This window comes from Electrophorus electricus, chromosome 7, assembly GCF_041902795.1.
Source record: "Electrophorus electricus isolate QZ-2024a chromosome 7, ASM4190279v1, whole genome shotgun sequence".
NCBI lineage: Eukaryota > Metazoa > Chordata > Actinopteri > Gymnotiformes > Gymnotidae > Electrophorus > Electrophorus electricus.
This window is the reverse complement of record NC_137503.1, coordinates 4,952,716-4,974,040: the sequence shown is the minus strand read 5'-3', so window position 1 is coordinate 4,974,040 and position 21,325 is coordinate 4,952,716. Positions and strand designations below refer to the sequence as shown.

Genomic DNA, 21,325 nt, shown 5'->3' with positions numbered 1-21,325 from the left:
TCTTGTTTGTTTTACCAGCACATTTTCAGCAAGCCCTTTTCACACACACACTCTCTCTCTCTCTCCCTCTCTCTCTCTCTCTCCCCCCTCACAGAGAATTTTCAAGTCCTTTCTGTATACGGAGAAGACTTCAAATGGGGAGACAGAGGTACAGCAGGTGAGTAAATCTTATCTTTCTTTCTTTTTTTCTCTGTCACGCTTTCTCTCTTTTTCTCGTGTGTGTGTGTGTGTGTGTGTGTGTGTGTGTGTATTTAGTCTACAGGGGAAAAAGGATGCCAATTAAAATTCTGCACTTGCTGTCAGGTTGCCTTTGAAGCTTTCGCCATGTTCTCCACTACTGAACCACTAATTCCAGGGCTCAGCCGATTGGATATCGAACTCCTCTCTGTAACGAGGACAGTGGGTGGAAATAGGTGCACGCTCTTTAGTCATAGCGTATCTTCTTGCAATGAAAGCCTCGACTCTGCCCGAAGAATGCGGCATACGAACCGCTGCGCTGCACCAACCTCTCTGCAGAAAAGAGACCAAGGATGGAGACGCGCAAGGGCTGTGTGTTCCTTCTCCCCTGTGACATTTCACATAGGCAGTTTGAATGGCCACTCGAGGGCTTAAGAGCTTGTGTTAATAAGATGGGCCTTCACTTATCCTGCCTGAGTCTCTCTTAAGCCAGTTTCCACTCACTGTGTTTCTGCGGTGTCTTTGCGTCTTTCAACTTCAAGTACACCGCAAGCGACTTGGCAACTGCATGTGTGATCGCATGCATGCACGCGCACGTGTGTCTGTGCTCGCGCGCATGTGTCTGTGCTTGCGCACGCGAGCGTGCGTTCTCTCCCAGTCAGATGTCACAAAAGCCCAGAGCAAGAACAGACAGGTTGTTGGTTTGTGCTCAGGTTCCCCTGCCAAAAGAAGCCCACGAGTGACTTGTTCCTCTACGCGGTCCCACCTCACCTGCAGCTATTTACCGGCTGCAAATGAGAGATTAAGCGGCTTGTTGGCAGCAAGTCTGGTGACACCTCGACTGCTAATTGCAGCGCTGGGTTTTGCGAGCAGATCCTGATAAATAATTTTGCCTGCCGAGGCAACACAGATCTGAAAGGTTAAGTTATTGCACGACGGTGTTGATTTTCATATTCAGCTGTGCTCTTATGCACTGTACAAGCCTGGATCAAATCTACTCGTGAAACGGGACATCCAACATGAACGTGTTTTTCCCCCTCCGTGAAATCAGGTCTGTAGCACGCTTCAGGTCAGTTCCGGTGGTTTGGAACTGTGTTTATCAACACTCACCTTCTCGTTGTGTAGTGTTCAGGACCTCCTACTGGAATGCAAAGCACCGTCTGCGTGGAACCTGCGAGGGAACTAAATGGCGTATTCCGCGGCAGTCGAGATTTTCAAACCTTGTGCGTCGATGTCTTGCAGTCTGTCTTGCATTCAGGCTGTGCATTAAAATGATAGCCTTCTTTCTGCTGTAGGCGGTCAGTTTAATTTCACCATGAACACCAGAATGCTTAATGCACACTAAAAACCCTCATTCATTCATCCATTCATCCACCCATCATCTGTGCCTGGTCCATTTCCGGGTCATGGGGCAGTGAGAAGGAAACCAGCTGGCTCTGTGCTCCGCCACTTCTTCCAGTCTGGCCTGGAGATTATTTGCCTGGATATAATTGAGAATTACATGTGATTTTTTTTTTTTTAGCAAATGAACTTGGATGGAAATTCTACAATTCTTGATCATTTGTATGGTTTATTATATAGGTTTTGTACGTATATTTTACAAGATGTGGTGTTATGGAGGAATAAATGTTCAAAATATTCAAAAAGTGAGTGTTAATTTTAACTTATTGATATATCAACAATTAACAATGAATAACAATTAAGGCACTAATGTGAGATTTCTGTTACTCTACACTGCTGCTGTGTGTTGTTAAACATTAGTTACATTTTTCAATATTTTTTTTAATGTGTTTTCCCAAAATCCAAGGTGCTGTGAAACAGAAGCACAGAAGGTCAAATATAGCATACAAGTTCCAACAAATTTAAGTTGCATAAACTGAAACACAATTTGCCCTGCGTATTTGACACCTTGTGCACTAGCCCCCGTGCACTAGCCCCCGTGCACTAGCTCCCGTGCATCTACATCTGTACCATTTTACAATCTCAACCTAACAAGACTCAGACACAAAACACAAATATTTCTTACTTCAGCAATACCTTTAGTAGTCATAACAATGAAATGTATGTTTGTCAAAGAAGTCAGAAATTATTCAGAAATAAAAAAAAAAATTTTTAACAAATGCTGACACAATGAAGGATATTTTAAATAAAAAATGTAAAGTAACTGAACAATCTTTAAAAAAATCCAACAAGAAGGCACAATTCTAATAACAGCAGCACACATTACAACAAATGACCAATTTCTTTTCAGTCCTTGCAAATAAACACTTGCGTATGCTGCTCTGTGCTGTCAGAGTTGAATTTAAAACGTTCCCAAACAGCCGAGCTCTTCGGTGGTTCTCCTTGCCTTTAACGTGAGCTGAAGCGTGACGTTCGCTGCTGTGAACGAGCAGGATGCCACGCTCCTGATCTGAGGAACCCTGAAAATGGCTTTCCACGTAACATTTGCAATAGTTAGCCCTTTCCCTCGCTATAGCCAATGTCATATCAATGTACATTTTATTCTGATTCTGTTAAATGGAGCTGAACTGGATACACATTTGTCTCTTTCTTATTGTTGGATAAACCTCTTAAAGTGCCATCGTAATTGGGTAGGTTTCCAGCACAGGCTGTGGTGCTAGACATCTCTTGCCTCTTGTTAATTTAGAAATAAAAACCAATCCCTGCTGTTTTTAAAAGTGTCGTGGTGATAACAAAGCCTATTCATGTTTTGAGTCATTATCCGCGCATATGAAGTCAAACATTTGCCAAAGCAAGTAGGTCATGGCATTTGACCGCCAGTAGAAAAGCAAGCAGCTTGGGACGATAACGTCAATGACATAGAAAGGATGAGAAGTGCCTAAAAACATGCAGCAAAGACTGTTCCTTCCTGTCCACACAACCAATCACTGTTTGGAAAACAGTGTGCCAATTGTGCCACATCACTGGCACCTGGGCGCTGCCCACTGGGCATTGAGATTATATTAGCTACGATTAGATTAGATTATTAGATTAGAGCATTGCGATTAGATCACAGCAGGCGCTAAGAGCTCATTAAACCTGAAACCACCACTAACACTTACGGACACAAATCACCAGCTGCTAGAATGCATCTGAATTTGGTTATACAGTTGCAATAGTCCAATATTTTAATGTCATTTTTTATTGCTTTATTGCCTTTCCTTCTGACTGCCCAGCGAGCCTGCAATCCACCATGCTTCCGCGGTCTTCCCAGCCCCCGCCTGGATTATTTGGAGGGAACTCTGAGAGGGCATGTGTGTGCACGCCATTACCCGGGTGTTGCCTGTTCATTTGCGTGGGAGCGTTGTTTCCTGCAGACCTCCATTGCAGGGTGGAGATTTTCAGCAGTACTTCCTTTCACTCCTAAGATACCTGACACCACCCTGCTTCGTCGCACTTTGATCCGTTTAGATCTCGCTACGCAAGACGGATTTATCCCTCACACTGGCTTGCGGCGAGACGGGTTTGGCTGTAACGCCCGTACCGTGTGGGTGATTAGACGCATGCAGCCGATGGGTCATGGCCAATTTCGTCGGTCCCCAACAGGCCGCGTGGGTTTGGCGCCCCCTCTCAATTGTGGCAGTCTGTTTTCTGTCTGCTTCTCTTCCCTTCCTCCTTGTACAAATGTGCTGCTTTAATCTTCGTCTCGCGCTGCTAAGCGCGTGCTTTTGTGTGTGCGCCGCGAGGCTGCGTCGAGCTCGGCTGCGGGTGATTGTGCTGCAGCCGAAAGTATTCATTTCGACTCTCTGCAAGTTTGCAGTGTCGCGTGCGAGTTTGTAATGTCAATGATGTGCGAGTTGGACTCCTGACAGCGTTATTGCGATTTGCTGCTCCACTAAATGAAACTGCGGGGGGGGGGGGCGCTGAGCACTGCTGAGCTTGTGCTTCTCCAGTTGTTAATTTCCCTCAGGGAACTCCTTACTTAATAAATAAACCAGAGAGTATGGAAGCGCAGTTACTCCGCCGTTACCCCCGTAGATACGATGCACGCAGGGGCCCCAGCAGAGGCCGCGCCAGCCTAAAGCGACCCCTTGGCCCCAGGTCTCTCTGTCTGGCTCAGGCTGTTGCGTGGAGCGTGGCTGAAAGAGGCAGGGCGCGTCTAATGTTGATCGAACGTCAGTCCCTGAGGTGGGCTCAAGCTCTCTTTGATGTGTAGGAAGGAAGAGGTCTGGGAAAGAGCATTAATCACACCCTTCACCTACAGCTTTAATGAAATAGGGGCATACAGAACAACCTGCCAGCGTGCTGCTCTGGATTAGTTACGCTTCATAAATGAATTTCAACATCCTTTTGAATATTCACGGTCTGTGCGTAATTAGCGTTCGTCTCGAAACCGGCTTGAAATGCTCATGCTCCATGTCTGGGCCTCGCAGGACAGTTTTTAACAAGCTTTTATTATTTGCAAAAGGTTTTAAATATAAATGCACAGAAATCTCAAGTTGGTAAGCGAGAAGGGTTTCTTTGAATCCATAATAGCTTGCAAAGAAACTTGTGCCTGTGAGTTATCCACATAAGTGTGTGTGTGTGTGTACGTACGTACGTACGTGTACGTGCGCGCGTGTGTGCGTGCTCTCGGTTGACACTAGCCACGGTGACGGAAGGTATCCGGATGCAGTTGTGCCCGTTCCAACTGCAGCAGAGCACTGATGCCCCTCACGTTGTGTGGTTGTGGGTCCGCGTGGTGAGTCAGCAGGTGAGACCGGACCAGGGAAGGACACCAAAGCCACTGTCGTTCTCGTGAAACCCCTCATGCACAACCCTCACATTAGGTCAGGCGTTGTGCTTTTGATGGGTACCATTACCGTCGGGGAAGAAGGTGAACATGTAGGGGTGCACGTGATCTGCTAGGGTTGCCAAGTACCTGCTAGCATTCAGAGACTTGTGCAGTGGTATTAGTGGTCCAAGATCATGCCAGGAAAACCTCCCCCAGACATGTACACCACCTCCACCCTGCGTTGGGCTCTCAGTTGTCTCTTGGAGATGCTTCACGTGGATTTGCCCGTGTACATGCCACCGCCTGTCCCCTTTATGTAGCACACACACCTGGATTCGTGCGAGAAGGCAACGTATTTCCAATCCTCTAGTGGTACTCCTGTGCAAACTGCATACGAAGACGATGAACCTTGATTAACATTAGCGCCTTAACCACAAATCTGCTTCACCGGGCCAGACGTAAGTGTTCCCTCAACTGTGATCCCTGACACCTCCCTCGTCGCTCCTATGTTGTTATTCCAGAGGTTAACTGTTCCACTGCGGTGCCTCCAATGCTCCGTACCAATGTTATGCCGCTGGGAGATGATCTGTGTGCCAGAAGCCCTTCCTCGCTACACCTTCACTACAGCAGCTCTAGAACATCCCACAAAGTTAGCACTTAGCACCCGTTGCCAAATTACCCTGTCATGCTCTTTTGGACGTCAGTGAAATCACATCCTTTGCCCAAGACATTGGCTTTGCACTCTGTTACAACTGACTGGTGCGCCCGCTTGTGTATACACGCAGTAAACACCGTCACGTGGCATCCGTGACGTCCCGCACCGAGTTCATTCCAAACCCAGGTGACCATAATATTCTGGGGTGTGTGTGTGTGTGTGTGTGTTCACCAGCCGTCGTGCTGTTTGAATAACCCTCTGCTCCCTTGCGTTCTGCCTTTCAGCTAGCAAAGAAGATCCGGGAGAAGTTCAATCGTTACCTGGACGTGGTGAACCGCAACAAGCAGGTGGTGGAGGCCTCATACACGGCCCACCTGACCTCCCCGCTCACAGACATCCAGGACTGCTGCTCCATCCCACCCTCCATGATGGAGTGAGTAGCGCCCTTTCAGCCACTGGTCACATGCTGTCGCCTGCTGGGCCATGCACACTCGCGCTCTGGTGGCGGCACAAACAACGGAAAATTTGTGTATAGCAATTCTGTTCTAAAGCCACACACACATACAAAATACGTGTCACGTTTCGTCTGAGCTTGCAGGCGGTAATATTTTTTTTTTTCAGTGTTTTTTTTTGGTTTTTGTTTGTTTGTTTATCATAGTTGTTTTTTTTGTTTTTTTTTTTGCCATTGCCTTCACCTCTCCTCATCGCTTTCATTCCTTCTCTCTGGCCGTGATTTCCCCCCCCCCCCGGTCCCTCTCTCTCTTTACCTCCCCTCTGTTTTGCCCTTCCTCCGTCCATCCCGTCGCCCGGCGTTCGCTTTCATCTCTCCGTCAGTCATCTCGTTTCTCGCTGATCCCCTCTCCTCTCTCACCTTCATCTCTAATGACATTTGGAAGGCCCTTTTTTTTTGCTGGAAGAATCGCAGGAAGTTTGGGGGTATGTATCCTGTTTCTCTGTGCCCTGCCCCACGTACCCAGGTGGAGTCCAGAGTTCAGCCGGAGTGAGGCTCAGATCTCCCCCTGTTTCAGTGTGAGCACTCTGTCCAGCTAAAGGTCTCGCGCTCAGAGCGGAGATGGTCTTTAGGCACTGTGAGTGTGCTCTTTAGGCTACAGATACATGCGAAACACAAGCACGCTCATTCGCATATTTCAGACCTGTATTACAGCCATGTATCAGTCTTTTTGGGGCAGGTGTCTGTTAGTGTTTCTCTGTTTTACACACACACACACACACACACACACACACACACACACACACACACACACACACACACACACGTCTTGGCACATCCGGAGCTCAAACCTGACTGGCATTCGAGTCAGATCTGCTCTGACCCTTACATGTTTAGAAGACCTTTTGTATTTGTATTCCACAGCACTGTTAGAGGAAAAGAATGTAGGCAGGAGCTTCACAAAGGATTCTGTAAGATTAAAGAGTGTGTGTGTGTGTGTGTGTGTGTGTGTGTGTGTGTGTGTGTGTGAGAAGTGGGTGATGGTGGCACAGATCTTGTGAGCTGTCTGATAGCACATTGCTAGCGAAACTTCAAAGTTCTCCCCTAAATTGCTCCCCACATTCTTAACTCACTTTGTGAACAGCTGCCGTTCTCATTTTGACAGTTTTGGAAAGTTCAAAAAATGTTTCGGCAAGGACAGACTAACAGGAAGCTCAGTGAGCAACATCACTCTGGGTGCAGGTGAAACTAAACCTGATATGGTTTTTATGGCTATTCACTCAGTTAAGGACTGCAGATAGAACCACGACTGGGGATAGCAAATATCGTCTGACTTTAACTTTTGAGTCTGTAGAGTCTGATGATGCAAGTCTCATATGGCACCTGATCTGTTGGTGCCCCCATTTGTCTGGGTTTCTTAATTTCATTCTGCTCATTCTGAGTAGGGTTTGGATGAGGATTATTGGAGTCGCCGGGTTCTGGAGTTCAGAAATTATTATAAGATGATAACAATGAATCATGGCTGTTTGTGACAGCACCCTAAGCCATGAGGTGCTGAAGCGTTGTGCAGAAGTTTGTGCGGATTCAAGCTACAGAGTCTGTTTCTCATTTTCCATCTGAAGTTTGTTATTGACATGGCTGTGTGAGCTATGCCTGGTGAATCTGGCCCCGCTGCCAAGGACTTGGGGCCGGAGCCATACCATTCTCCCGCCTGCTCCTTCACTGTCGGCTTCTGCGCCCGAACGGTCCCGGTGTCAGTATCCAGTATCTTTCAGATGACCTGCGAAAGCACATTTCCCGGTTAGGACCGGGCGCGCTACAGCATGGTTGTGCTGAATGCCGTTATCACAGGTCGTCATGGCTGCCGGTCGGTTTGAGTTGGATGGGTTTGAACCCAATGAAGTCTGCAGACCACAGAAATATTGTTTTTTACCCTTAACTGGGGGTGGGGTGGGGTTGTAGCTGTGTGGGCGTGCACTGTTGTGTTAAATTTAGTCCGAAAATCACCGTGACTGTGGACTGCTAAGACGCTGCAGATTTACCGGAGCTGAGCTGTAGGACGCCTTGGTAGCTCTGACTACAATTGGAGTTGCACCGTGGTACCCATTAAGACACCATTTCCTCCCGAAACAAGCTTAAAATACCTTAAAAGTACCAATCCTATCCTCTGTGTTAAATTAACCAACCCCATCCACACTGGCTAGGCAGCCTTCCTAGTTCCTACGCACCCATCACCCTCCACTTCTCGCTCTCGCTTTCATTCTTTTTTCACCTTTCTTTTTTTTTCGTTCTTTTTCATCACTTAATCCTCTCGGTCTTCCCCCCAGGCCCGTCAGAGTCTGCCCACTCACGGCGAGGTAACGAAGCAGCCTCGACCGAGCACATGCGCACCGTCCGCGTGCGAGCGCCCTCTTCACCTTGGCACTGCTTTAATGAAGCCCCGGTGCCGTCGAGAGGGGCGGAGGAGCCACGCGCGGCCCTCGGGCTGGGGGATCTTGTCTTCAGGCGGCAGCCCAAGCCCCCCCAGGCCGGGAGTGGGATCCTATCAGCAGGCCAAATCAAGTGCCGCTAAATGAGGAAGCGGGGCCGTCTGGGGCAGTGCAGGAGGTGCTTTGTGAGTGCCGGCGGGAGGAGGATGTCTCTCGTCGCAGGACTGAGCGCTCCCGCGTTTACTGAGACTATGCAGACCACCCCGGTTCACAGCAGTTGGATGATTCCTGAGGCAAAGGCACAGGCAGGATTGGTGGGTTTGGAGGACTGGGTTGAGGTCAGGAGGATTCGTGCTTTAGGAGAGTTGGGTTGGGGATGGGACGATTCGTGGGCTTCTCCTTTGCAGACAGATCTGCAACGTGAATGATTTCGGTGGTGCAGTATATTTGATTGGTACATTGTGTGGAATCATTAATTATTCAAAGATTTCACTGTGATGGGTATAACGTCTTAAAATATATTTTTGGCAGCCTACTACATTGCCACTGCAGTTTTAGTCAGTTCTCTTTATGTTAGGAAAAGCAATTAAATTGTGTTGCGCACCACCCTCTACTTCGCTTAACTGATGCCAAGTCATTATTGTAGTAAGCACTCCTGAGTGTCCTGTGTGCCGAATACTACCGCGGGGCCTGTTTTTCTTTTCATCTTTTCATCCCTTCTTTAACTGGATGCTTTTCTGAGACCCTCATTTACATGTTGAGCTCAAATCAGTAGTGCCGGAGAAAAAGGAACGTGCGCTCTCTCTCTCTCTCTCTCTCTCTCTCTCTCTCTCTCTCTCACACACACGTACACACTCTTGCGTTCTCTCACTCCCTTTCTCTGTCTCTGTCTCTCACTCCGTCTGTCTCGTTCTCTCTCTCTCTCTCTCTCGCTCTCTCTCTCTCTCTCTCACACACGTACACACTCTTGCATTCTCTCACTCCCTTTCTCTGTCTCTGTCTCTCACTCCGTCTGTCTCGTTCTCTCTCTCTCTCTCTCTCACACACACGTACACACTCTTGCGTTCTCTCACTCCCTTTCTCTGTCTCTGTCTCTCACTCCGTCTGTCTCGTTCTCTCTCTCTCTCTCTCTCTCCCCCCCTCCCTCCTTCCTTCTGTCCCTCACTCATTTTTTTGATGTTAAATTCAAAGAGCTTGCAAATGTATTTTTTATCTGCCACATTTGCCTAGCCCCCCACATGTAAAGTGCTCTGAAGGAGAATTCTAATGACTGGAGCCTGGTGGGAATTAAATGTCTGAAGTTCAAAGCAGTTTGCACACCATAGCAGCCGTCAATCAAGAAGCAGCTTTGCCGGGGGAGGGGCGGCGGGTGTCTGGGTGGAGCGGTGGGCGCTGGATGAAGAGAGAGAGAGAGAGAGAGAGAGAGAGGCAGAGGGCAAAATAGATTGGTAGTGCAGATTAGAAAGAAAGAAAGCGGAAGGGTGGGGCTATAGAGCATCAGTGCAAAACTATTTTGCAGGGAGAGTGTAAGGATACAGATGGAGTGATGTGGGGTGCACACGCATGAGGAGAAGTGAGCAGGGAACTCCCCTGAGACAGGCTGTGCATCTCTCACACACACACACACACACACACACACACACACACACACACACACACACACACACACACACACACACACACACACACTCACACAGATCTCATACACAGCTGTGATGGATCTTTAAGACAGTTGAAGAACCCTAGATTCGGTTCATCACGTGTTTTAATCAGTGGGCTAGAGGGTTGTGTGCTGTACTGTGGTCTTGACACAGTTAGAATGATGTGAAGGAAATCTAAAACGAAATGTGACCATTATAAAAGGATTTTCAGAAGGAACAAAAACTGCTGTGGCGATCATGTCTTCACAACGCGTGTCTGAATTCTGCGAAACGTCTAAATATGTGGGTCCCGAGAGTGCACGTTCGTGCCAAAGCAAAATCGCACAAACTAATGGTTATATGTCTTTCATTTCCTTGTGATTTCAGGTTTGATGGAAATTTTAATACAAACGTGTCCAAAGCCATCAGCTGCGATCGCCTGTCCCCCACCGTCAACAGTCGGGCGTTCAACCCTGGCCGAGACCTCAACTCGGGTGAGTGGGAAACCAGCCAGCTGCTGCCATGGCAACTGCTTCAAAGAGCAATGTTGCTTATCTGACATCAAATCTTATTTTTTTCCCCCCTGTTTTAGACAGATACGTGAACATGGCTCTTGAATATGTCATGAGAGTTCTCTCTGTCTCTCTGTCTCTCTCTCTCTCTCTGTCTCTCTCTCTCTCTCTCTTCAGTCTAATCAGCCATGCCAGCGTCTTTTTTCCGAACTAATGACTGAACAGCCTGGAACGGGCAGCCGTTCTTCCGCTAACTCTTCCGAGTGTGTCAAGCAAGACCCTGCGCGGTCCTTTACATGTTTACTTTAGGTCAGATTAGGATTTGGATTTGTTCAGATTTGCTTGGGCTTTTTTGCATCATAGAGATACTGGAGCACACAGCGCTGGCCCTGTGCCGGGTGGTGGTAGTGACGCATATGCTGGTTCGTAAAACACGTTACACAGGGGGCAGCAGCAATTTAAAACCAGCAGAACTCACCCTTGGCGTGGGACTACATTTATGCCTGGAGATTTTTTTAGTCAACATCACCCTTCGCTTCCAGCCACACTGAAAACAAACCTTTTAGACATATTTAGCAGAGAGTGGTCTGTGCTCACACTCGGGGCTCTCCATGTTAACCTCGCAGACGTTTCTGCTCGCGCCAGTGAGGATTAGCCCCACTCGTCTTCACCCACGGGCGCGTTTTTCCAAAGCAGACACCAAAGCCGAGTTCATGGAACCAGTCTAACGCAGTTTGTCTTCCAGCACTGACCCCTCGCACCACGGAGACCATCATCAGCCACATTTGTCTCTAGTTAGCCTACACATGGCTGAGAAGAGGATGGAGGCGGGGTTGGAGGCGCAGCACAGCGAGGATGGCTGACAGGAAAGAGACAGCCCTGCCTTTGATGAATGGGAGGAGGTGTGGGGTGTCTGGATGTGATCAATGTCTGCGTTCTCTGCCCTCGTCTACCACTCCACCGCTCTCTAAGTCCCTGATAAAACCCCCCCGGCACCTCCGCGCCCCTCTGTCTGTTTATTTCCCAGAGTGTTTTAACGTTCTCTCGGCTGTCACGAGAGTCGCTGTCCGTTTTTGGCTGAGGCGAAGCACAGGCTTCACTTAAGCGGAGTGTTACTGAGAAGAGGTGTCTGTTTGTTTCCCTCTGTCTGTCTGTCTGTGTGTGTGTGTGTGTGTGTGTGTGTGTGTGTGTGTGTGTGTGTGTGTGTGTGTGTGTGTGCACTTGAGCCATGAACGAGCAGAGAAAAGCCAACAGCATGAGAGTAAATATTTCAATCAAGTATGTAACCTGAGAGAGCATGAACATGCAGTGATTATTTGGAGGATAAAAATGATTCCTTGGTGATAAGTTTATTAAGCGCAGAGGGAGTCGTACGATATCAGGGCTCAGCAAGCTCGACTGTGTGGTAGGAAATAAAATATTCTTTAAAGAGGCGAGGAAATGAAAGGCAGGTCAAAGCAGAGACACATTCACCACCACGCCAGCGTTTGTTAACGGGCCAATTTGCTCGAGTCTGTTTAGAGTAAAAACAGCAATCTTTCGAGACTGACGGGGCTGAAAGGAGAAGACAATGAGTAAAGGATCCGAGAGAAAGAGAGACATTGGGGGGGGGTGGAGGGAACGACTCACTCACCCCGCGCCTGCGGTTCTCGGCTACTCCAAACACCGGGTGGGGGATTAAGTGCTGGGGGCTGCAAATGTACATGATTCTTCAAACTGTCAGCGTGCTCCGAAGTTCCTGTTTATACAATCAGGGCCAGATTGATGGCGGCCGGGGGTCCGCAGAAGGGGGGGGGGGTCGTCCCCTGATTTACGGGCATCCCGGTGGGCGGGACTTCCTGCTCTCACTACCGAGGACCGATGCGCATGGCGCGGTGTTATCAGCTGACCTGCCCCAGTGAGCCTCAATGAGCCGGTTCAGGGAGCTTTCTCTTCACAGTGCTCCTGTCAAACAAGTTTATTGAAGGTTAGGAGTAAAGCGTCGCACCTTTGCAGAAATATTGTCTTTTTTTTCTTTTTTTTTTCCTTTTTCCGAGCCATCATATGTGAATTAAAAAAAAAGACACCAAATAATCAAAATACAATACAGTAGAGTACAAAACGAAAGCTTTGTCTTCCCAGTTTCTGCTCATTTCTGTTTACTGCCACTAATGTGCCAGGGTATGCTTTTTTCAGTAGGTACATTTTTTTTCAGTGCTGGCATGATAAATATGTTGAAAATGTAACCGTTTTTAAATGTCATCTCTCAGTTCATCTCTCAGTTCTGGGGGTGCGACTGTTTTGTCCAACAACAAACAGCTCCTTTCCTTTCTCAAAGGCCAAGACCATTTGCCTGACAGTTTTCCTGATGGCAGGTGACAGTATTTAGCAGTGTTTGAGGAGAAGGCAGCATTGGTTGTATTCTTATTGCAAAAACATTGTAAATAAAGACCACAAGTACTGGAAGTGCTGATGTATCATTACTAGTACTGATATATCGGTAGTGAAACGTGACTGATTACATCTCTAATGAGAGGCACAGCTGAAACAGTGGTTGATGCATCCACTGGCAGTGATTGAAACCCAAAGCCCAATGTGCACCTCGCCGCAGCTGAGCAGTGCTTAGCCCAGGTGGTCTCGCAGAGGTTCCTTTCCCACGGTCCCGTCTTTAAGCTCCCCTTCTCCCACCTTGCTCCTCTTGCTGGAGATGGAGGCAACTGCACACTTGGGGAATTCTCCCCAGACCCGGTATGAGGGTTTACGCCTTGGCCGACTCTCGGAGGAAGTGTTCGTACTTGGAAGGGAGTGCTGGAGAGGAATGGCATGAGGTTGAATGGCACGAAAATCAAAAATGCAGAACTGCTGATAATCCTTCCACCTTTTCTCTCTCTTTCCTTCTCTCCTGCAAGTGCTGGCAGACAACCTGAAGTCAAACCCAGGCATTAAGTGGCAGTACTTCAGCTCTGAGGAGGGGATCTTCACCGTGTTCCCAGCTCACAAGTTCCACTGCAAGAGCACATACGAACACAGGAGCAGGTGCACACTCATTCGCACACACTGAAACAACTTCTTTTTAAAATGAATCGCACTTGGCTAAGCTGTCTTTGGTATACAAAATATTCATTTTCTATGTGTTCCCACCACCTACCTTAGCCAAGGGCTTTCCATGTGCTCCAAAATATTCATTTACGGCATCTAGCTGTAAATGCTCTAAGCCCTCCTGTAAAAATATTTGCGCCACTTGTTTGCAGATAATTGCATAGACTGAGCTGCATCTTTAAGATTAGAACTAAAACACATTTAAAAAAAAAAAAGCTCCAGAGTCAAAACCATCCGTAAAGTATTTTACCTTCCTCGGCATTGCTCATTCGTCTAAGATCATTCTTCCCAGGGCAGTGTGGGATTTCTACAGGGGGATTCCCCCCCCCCCCCCCTTTTCATTTGGAGAGACGAGGGGAAAATTTGGACTGCATGTTTGAGAGCCCATGCCACCATATGGGTGAATGGAGTGTTTAAATTAAAAATCAAAAAGGTTCAACTTCAAGTTCAAATGAAATGTGCAGTGTTCTTAAAACAGTGGTCGATTAACATAAGTCTCAGACTTGCATGCAGAAGCACCTGTAGCCTCATGGAGTCTGTCGGAGTAATGCTCTCTGCCCTGCGTGCGACCGACACAGGAATTCGTTATGCGTCGAATTCTGGCCTAAGAAAACAGCTGATATGCAGAGAGCCTCCCAAAAGCAACAGGCCAAAGAACCGAATCCCTTGCTCCAACCCGTGACAGGGGAGGGCTGTAGATAAAGCATCGAGTCCAATCCAGTGCAGTCCAGGCCCACCTACAGAGCTCAAGATCTGGGCACGCGATTGTGTTGTTTTGTTTTTTTTACGGTCTGGGTCCTGAGGAAAACTGACAAATGCCTTTGACTCTCTCTTCCGTACTGTGCCATTTTAAAGGCCAGCCCATGCCCTGAGGACCCTTGTGAAAGCCAAGAGCTTCGCTGTTTATGTAACAGTACTCGTCAGTTGCATGGAGGGTTTTTTGACCAGTGGTTCTGATCCGGTAGGCCTGTGTATGTGTCGGCCGTGAGGCCCCAGGCGAAGCACCTGGTCGTGCTCGTGGACCACGGCGCCTCTGTCACGGAGACGCAGCTCCAGATCGCCCGCGATGCTGCCCTCGTTGTCCTCAACTCCATCGACGAGCACGATAAGGTGAGCGGGAGCTGGTACGGGGGGCTTGAGGTGGAGACCCCAGCGCGTGACGTGCCTGCCCGGAGGGTTTTAAGGACCGATGGTAGATGTCCTTTCCCCCCCTCCACACACAGATCTCCGTGCTTACGGTAGCCGATGCCGTTCGCTCCTGTTCCCTGGACCAGTGCTACAAGAGCTTCCTCTCACCAGCCACCAGCGAGACCAAGAGGAAGATGAGCACCTTCATCACCAACATCAAAGCCTCCGACAGCCCTACCCAGCATGCCTTAGGCTTCCAGAAGGCCTTCCAGCTCCTGAGAAACACCAGCAATATCAGCAAACAGCAGAGCAGTAAGACAGCGCACAGACAAAGGCCCTGCATACACCTTAGTAAACCTCTTCTAGGTTTATTCATGTGTGCGCTCACTCCATCTCTCTGTCTCCTCTCTTTCGCTCTCTCTGCCCTTAGACACCGACATGGTGATAATCTACCTGTCGTCAGGTATCACCTCCCGTGACCTCTCCGAGCATGAGAAGAGAGCCACTCTGAGTGTGGTCAAAGAGGAGAACCGCCACCTCAACAACTCCGTGATGATTCTGACCTACGCGCTCATCAACGGTAACGCCTGCTTCTGTAATCCTGCGCAGGCCGCAGCACCAAAGAAAGACGTTGCAGCTAGACTCGCTTTAGCCATTCTGGTCGGAGCCCGAGTGGGCGCGTGCGCGTATGCGTGTTAGTGCACGGGTGCGTGCGCGAGCGCGTATGCGTGTTAGTGCACGGGTGCGTGTGCGTGTGCGCATGCCCGTGTGCAGGGCATGTCTGCAACTTGCTGGGTGTGCTTGTGTGCGTGCACGTGCACGTGTGCCCACATGCTCTTAGGCCTGCCAGATGTTTTGCTATCCCTTCGCCTGTTTTATCTTATGCATGTTTGGGTTGCGAGTGTGTGTGTGTGTGTGAGTGTGAGTGTGTGAGTGTGTGAGTGTGTGAGTGTGTGAGTGTGAGTGTGTGAGTGTGAGTGTGTGAGTGTGAGTGTGTGAGTGTGAGTGTGTGAGTGTGAGTGTGTGTGAGTGTGTGTGTGTGTGTGTGAGTGTGAGTGTGAGTGTGTGTGTGTCTCCATTGTCCCCCTCACCTGGTTCTCTGTCTGCATGCACGAGCCTGTGATTAACATACATTAGTTCAGCCTGGGAAAATGAAAACGCAGGACATCTAAAGGAAGGGAAGGAAAAGTAGTGGTGCACATCAAAGGCCACTCGGTGCCATTAAAGAGGGCAGCAGGCTTTGTGTGTCACAGATGACAGACGTGCGATTGGAGCTGATTAGCATGACTGTGTAAAAGAGCTGGATTGGGCTGTGAGCCTGGCCATTGTAGGTTTCTGAAAGGAAAATCCACTCTCGCACGTGCACCAGGACAATGTGAAATGTTTTCTCAGAGATCAATCGTACTTCGCTCGGCCTGTTTGCCCAAATGTTTAATTTTGTCAAATTATTTCAATATAATTGCTGCTGGCAGAGATCTAGGAAACGAAGGACTTTTATTCTGGCGTGCACCTCCCCAGCTCTGCATTCCTGAGTGGATTCGAGTGTGATCTATAGTCTGCTTTTTGTCCAAATCATGTGACCAGTCCCGAATTCTTCAGCTGTGCGTCTGGCTGTGTCCTGACATATTCCAGTCAGACACAGGAAAAGAACATCCTTATATCCACCTAACAGCGTCTCCGGCAGGGCCTGGAGAATTTCCCCTTTCTTCAACGTGTCCTCCCCGGTTAGGGAACATGCAAGCTTTCTGCAAAAATAGCTGATCTTGTTCTGAGAAATAAGAGATAAAAGGCAGTTGAAGAATGAAAGTTGTTTTCCTTCTAGTCGTTTCTGGCACACTGTTCTAATATTGTCACCCGTTCCTGTCTCCTGTGAACATGCACGCAGAGGGTGTCACGGGCCTGAAGGAGCTGGCTTTCATGCGCGACCTGGCTGAACAGAACTCGGCCAAGTACAGCGCGATGGCGCGCTCCGCGCTGCCGGTCGTCAAGGGCAGCATGATGGTGCTTAGCCAGCTGAGCAATCTGGAGAGCAGCGTGGGTCGATTCTACATCAACCTGCCCAACCGCATGATCGACGTGGCCACCTTCAGCCTGCCCTACGCCGACCCCATGGGCGACGGTGAGTGTGGGGGCTTCGCCCACCGCCCCGCCCCCCCCCTCGGGCCCTTAGACTTCACGCTGGGCTTAGCGCGGACCTGCTTTTCTCCATCCGCGTCGGACTTTAACCCCACGTGCTACAAGGTCCCCTGTGTCCACTCAGTTCCGGCACGCTCTTTCGACGCTCTCGGAAAAGCTCGCTAATTAGCCGAGTCAGGTGGGCTGAGAGCAGGGACGCGGTTATTAGAGTCCAGGTCATCTGGGACTGTCATGGAGCGGAGGGGAGGGTTGAAGCATGAATGCTGACCCTGGGATTAGTGTTCTAGCGATTGGCACTTTTTCTCTCCCCAGGCTTTATTATGACGGTAAGCAGACCGTGCTACTTTGGAAACCTGCTGCTGGGGGTTGTGGGCGTGGATGTGAACCTGGCCTACATCCTGGAGGACGTCACCTACTACCAGGACTCTCTGGCTTCCTACACCTTCCTCATCGATAACAAAGGTAACGGCAGCGTCCGGATGACCAAGGATCCGGCCGTCCGTCATAAGCATTGCCTTAATTCAGAGGCCGCGGTAACTTCTACCACATTACACCAGCTGGTGGCGAGAAGCGGCACAGATCTCTGGTTCTGGAAGCAGGCCTGGGTGGGGGCCATAGTGTTGCCATAGTGATTCTCCAGCAGTGTGCTGCTTTCCCACTCGTGGTCTGCGTCATCCGAGCCCAAGGTGCCTTCCCAGCCATGCTGCCGGGCTGAACACAGCCGGTCCCGTTTAGTAGTCTGTCAGGGCAGGGTACCTGGTACAATGAGCCAGGCGCTGAGCCAACATGGCCGCCTTCAGGCCAGCTGCTTTGAGCAGAAACAGCAGAGCCGTTCATATGGGAGAGACCCGGGGTCACCGCGCTGAACTAATTACACTAATGACTTGGAATGGGGGTGGTCTTAAAGATCAGCCAAGCCACCAGAACTGCCGGGCAGGTCTGCGTCTCGAATTTCATCTCGTGTTTACGGTAGAAAGTTTAAACCTGTTCTTGGCAAACATTTTTCAACTGGGTTTTTGCTTCCTTTCGTTTTTGCCATGTCTCCAGTGTTGAATACTTGAAGTCCATAACCAAGATTTGCATATTAGTGTAAATTAAGAAACGAGTTGAGAGGCGGGGTATAAATTAGCAGAAGTGGCGATTTATAATAGTCCAGCCTCATCTTCATTAATGAGGTTAATCAGAGGCTCTCTTCAGGGACAGACGCTCCCGGCCCTGCTAAGAGGCCCCTGACCCGCCTTTCCCCAGGTGCTCTGGAAAGATGACAGCCAGCCAGGGCGCCGACATGGCACGGGCCACGGAAACGTCTCCGTCAGCCCGCTATTGCCGATCGGAGACTTCCTTTTCCAAGCACGTCAATTCGAACTGGCCTTCGATGTGCTTTGGTGCTTGATGAGCCTGCTTCTTTTTTTAGCTTTCCCGTGGCTGATCTTAGCTGGGTCGGTCTTACCAATATTGCCCTTCGGTCAGTGTGAAGACAAGATGGTTGCTTATTACTCAGTGTTGGGCTGCCTTGGCAGGTTACACCCTCATGCACCCGTCCCTCACTCGGCCCCACCTGATGACCGAGGCCCCGCTGCACACCGACATTATTCACTATGAGAACATTCCAGGATTCGCCGCCGTGCGAGACAACATCCTCAGGTGAGGGGCCACTCTGTTTACACAGCAGGTTCAGGCTCGAGGCCCTTAATGGTCTTTGGAGGCTTGGGGATAGTGTGTCTAGCATCCGCATCACCCGTGATTAACAACAGACCTTGATGTCTTGCATCAGCCTGCCCCTGGGAAGCCAAGTGATCGCTGTGCCCATCAACTACTCCCTGTCATGGCACGTGAACCGCCTGCGTGACACCAGCCGCCACGCTTACAACGTCAGCTACGCCTGGAAACTGGTAAGTGCCACCTAGTGGTAGGGAGGACACCCCAGTCTCACCCACACGTCAGCCTCCCCAAAACAAGGGGAACTTCAAATCATCATTAATTCTCCGGACCAAATCAAATCTAAGCAAATACAACTCTCTCTGTGCCAGTCCAGCTTCAGTTAGTAGGTTGTACGAAATTTTACAAATGGAGAATCTTATCTTAGATTTTAGTCACAAGGTCTGGTCATGTCAGTGTTCACACTAAAGCTGCTCATGTTGCTATAGGTGACCATTTTTTGCTTATTCACCGCAGTAAACATATATGTAGTTATCTATAAATAATCTATATTAGGTTCTACATGGTCTGCCTTCACATTGGAGACTCATCCCATTTTTTTGCCTCAATGCGACACGGATCTTCCTTTTTTTTGGGTTTGTGCGGACTCGCACATCCAATATTTTGGAATCGGATTTGAGTCATCTTCATATGTGGACCTAGAATGGACAGCTACATCCACAGCTACAGCCAGCGAAACCGCAGTGGATGAGAGCACCAGCGGTTACAGCACTATCTGCGAAAACATTTAAAGCTAGCCTGGCTTGTTTCTCCTCCTCAACCTGATGGCGTACAGCTGACACTGTTTGTTGTCCTGCAGAAAAAAATTGCAGCGCATACATAATCTTGTAGTGTGCCTGCTTGGCCAGTTTTACTAGCACGAGTGTTCTCATAGTATGAAGTTCTTTGTTGTTGGTAACGCGCTGGCGTTATAGAGAACAAATGCATTCACATTAGAGACACATGTGGGTCACTTACAATGAGGAATGCGAACTGTCAAAATCTGGTCTGAGCAAAACATCAGAAATCGAACAACGTAGCTTTGAGTGTGAACGCAGATTTAGACGTCTCTCTGAACAGACTGCAAGGCCAGATCTGCACAGAGGTCGCCTGGTTTACTTCGCCCTCATCCCATCCTGTCCCCTGTAGGTCCAGGACACTTCCTTCATCCTCTGCATAGTGTACGTTCAGCCCGAAATCCCAGTGAAGCACCTGAAGAACCTGAACACAGCACCCAGCAGCAAGCTGCTGTACCACCGGCTGGACCTGCTGGGCCAGCCCAGCACCTGCCTGCACTTCAAACAGCTCGCAACCGTCGGTGAGTCTGACGCGGTGCCGTCACCAGACGTATAGAGTGAGCTTCCAGCCGGAGGGCTGGCATGACCGGAGGGGAGGGCTCACCGAGCCGGGGGCAGGGCAGCCTGAGGGGATGGGGAAGCATGTGCTGACGATTGCTCTCTCTGCCTGCGAACGTGCAGAGAGCCCCACTGTGATGCTCTCGGCTGGCAGCTTCTCCTCTCCATACGAGCACCTGAGCCAGCCAGAGACCAAGCGCATGGTGGAGCACTACACTGCCTACCTCAGTGACAACACCCGCCTCATAGCCAACCCGGGCCTAAAGGTACACACGCACACGCACACGCACATGTACACGCACACACACACACACACACACACACACACACACACACACACAGGTGCCCACCTCAGTGACAACACCCGCCTCATAGCCAACCCGGGCCTAAAGGTACACACGCACACGTACACGCACACGTACACGCACACGTACACGCACACACACACACACACACACAGGTGCCCACCTCAGAGACAACACCCGCCTCATAGCCAACCCGGGCCTAAAGGTACACACGCACACGCACATGTACACGCACACACACACACACACACACACACACACACACACACACACACACACACACACACACAGGTGCCCACCTCAGTGACAACACCCGCCTCATAGCCAACCCGGGCCTAAAGGTACACACGCACACGTACACGCACACGTACACGCACACGTACACGCACACACACACACACACACACAGGTGCCCACCTCAGAGACAACACCCGCCTCATAGCCAACCCGGGCCTAAAGGTACACACGCACACGTACACACACACGTACACACACACGTACACGCACACGTACACGCACACGTACACACACACACACACACACACACACACACACACACACAGGTGCCCACCTCAGAGACAACACCCGCCTCATAGCCAACCCGGGCCTAAAGGTACACACGCACACGTACACGCACACGTACACGCACACGTACACACACACGTACACACACACACACACACACACACACACACACACACACACACACACAGGTGCCCACCTCAGAGACAACACCCGCCTCATAGCCAACCCGGGCCTAAAGGTACACACGCACACGTACACGCACACGTACACGCACACGTACACGCACACACACACACACACACACACACACACACACACACAGGTGCCCACCTCAGAGACAACACCCGCCTCATAGCCAACCCGGGCCTAAAGGTACACACGTACACGCACACGTACACGCACACACACACACACACACACACAGGTGCCCACCTCAGTGACAACACCCGCCTCATAGCCAACCCGGGCCTAAAGGTACACACGCACACGTACACGCACACGTACACGCGCACACACACACAC

General features: G+C 49.8%; 1 protein-coding gene across 4 annotated transcripts in view; it reads left to right on the top strand.

The window, feature by feature from the left end:
- Positions 1–21,325, top strand: part of cachd1 (cache domain containing 1) — a 52,383-nt gene that overhangs the window by 17,124 nt on the left and 13,934 nt on the right. For 2 of the 4 annotated variants that reach the window (XM_035524640.2, XM_027032022.3), the window contains exons 2-14: positions 95–157; positions 5,831–5,979; positions 10,454–10,560; positions 13,467–13,593; positions 14,622–14,766; positions 14,880–15,096; positions 15,215–15,364; positions 16,670–16,903; positions 17,233–17,382; positions 18,441–18,564; positions 18,695–18,812; positions 19,768–19,936; positions 20,097–20,239. In XM_035524640.2, coding sequence (XP_035380533.1) covers positions 95–157; positions 5,831–5,979; positions 10,454–10,560; positions 13,467–13,593; positions 14,622–14,766; positions 14,880–15,096; positions 15,215–15,364; positions 16,670–16,903; positions 17,233–17,382; positions 18,441–18,564; positions 18,695–18,812; positions 19,768–19,936; positions 20,097–20,239 — 1,896 coding nt within the window. The remainder of the gene's footprint in view (positions 1–94; positions 158–5,830; positions 5,980–10,453; positions 10,561–13,466; positions 13,594–14,621; positions 14,767–14,879; positions 15,097–15,214; positions 15,365–16,669; positions 16,904–17,232; positions 17,383–18,440; positions 18,565–18,694; positions 18,813–19,767; positions 19,937–20,096; positions 20,240–21,325) is intronic. The other 2 variants (XM_081717155.1, XM_081717154.1) reach the window with 2 other exon arrangements.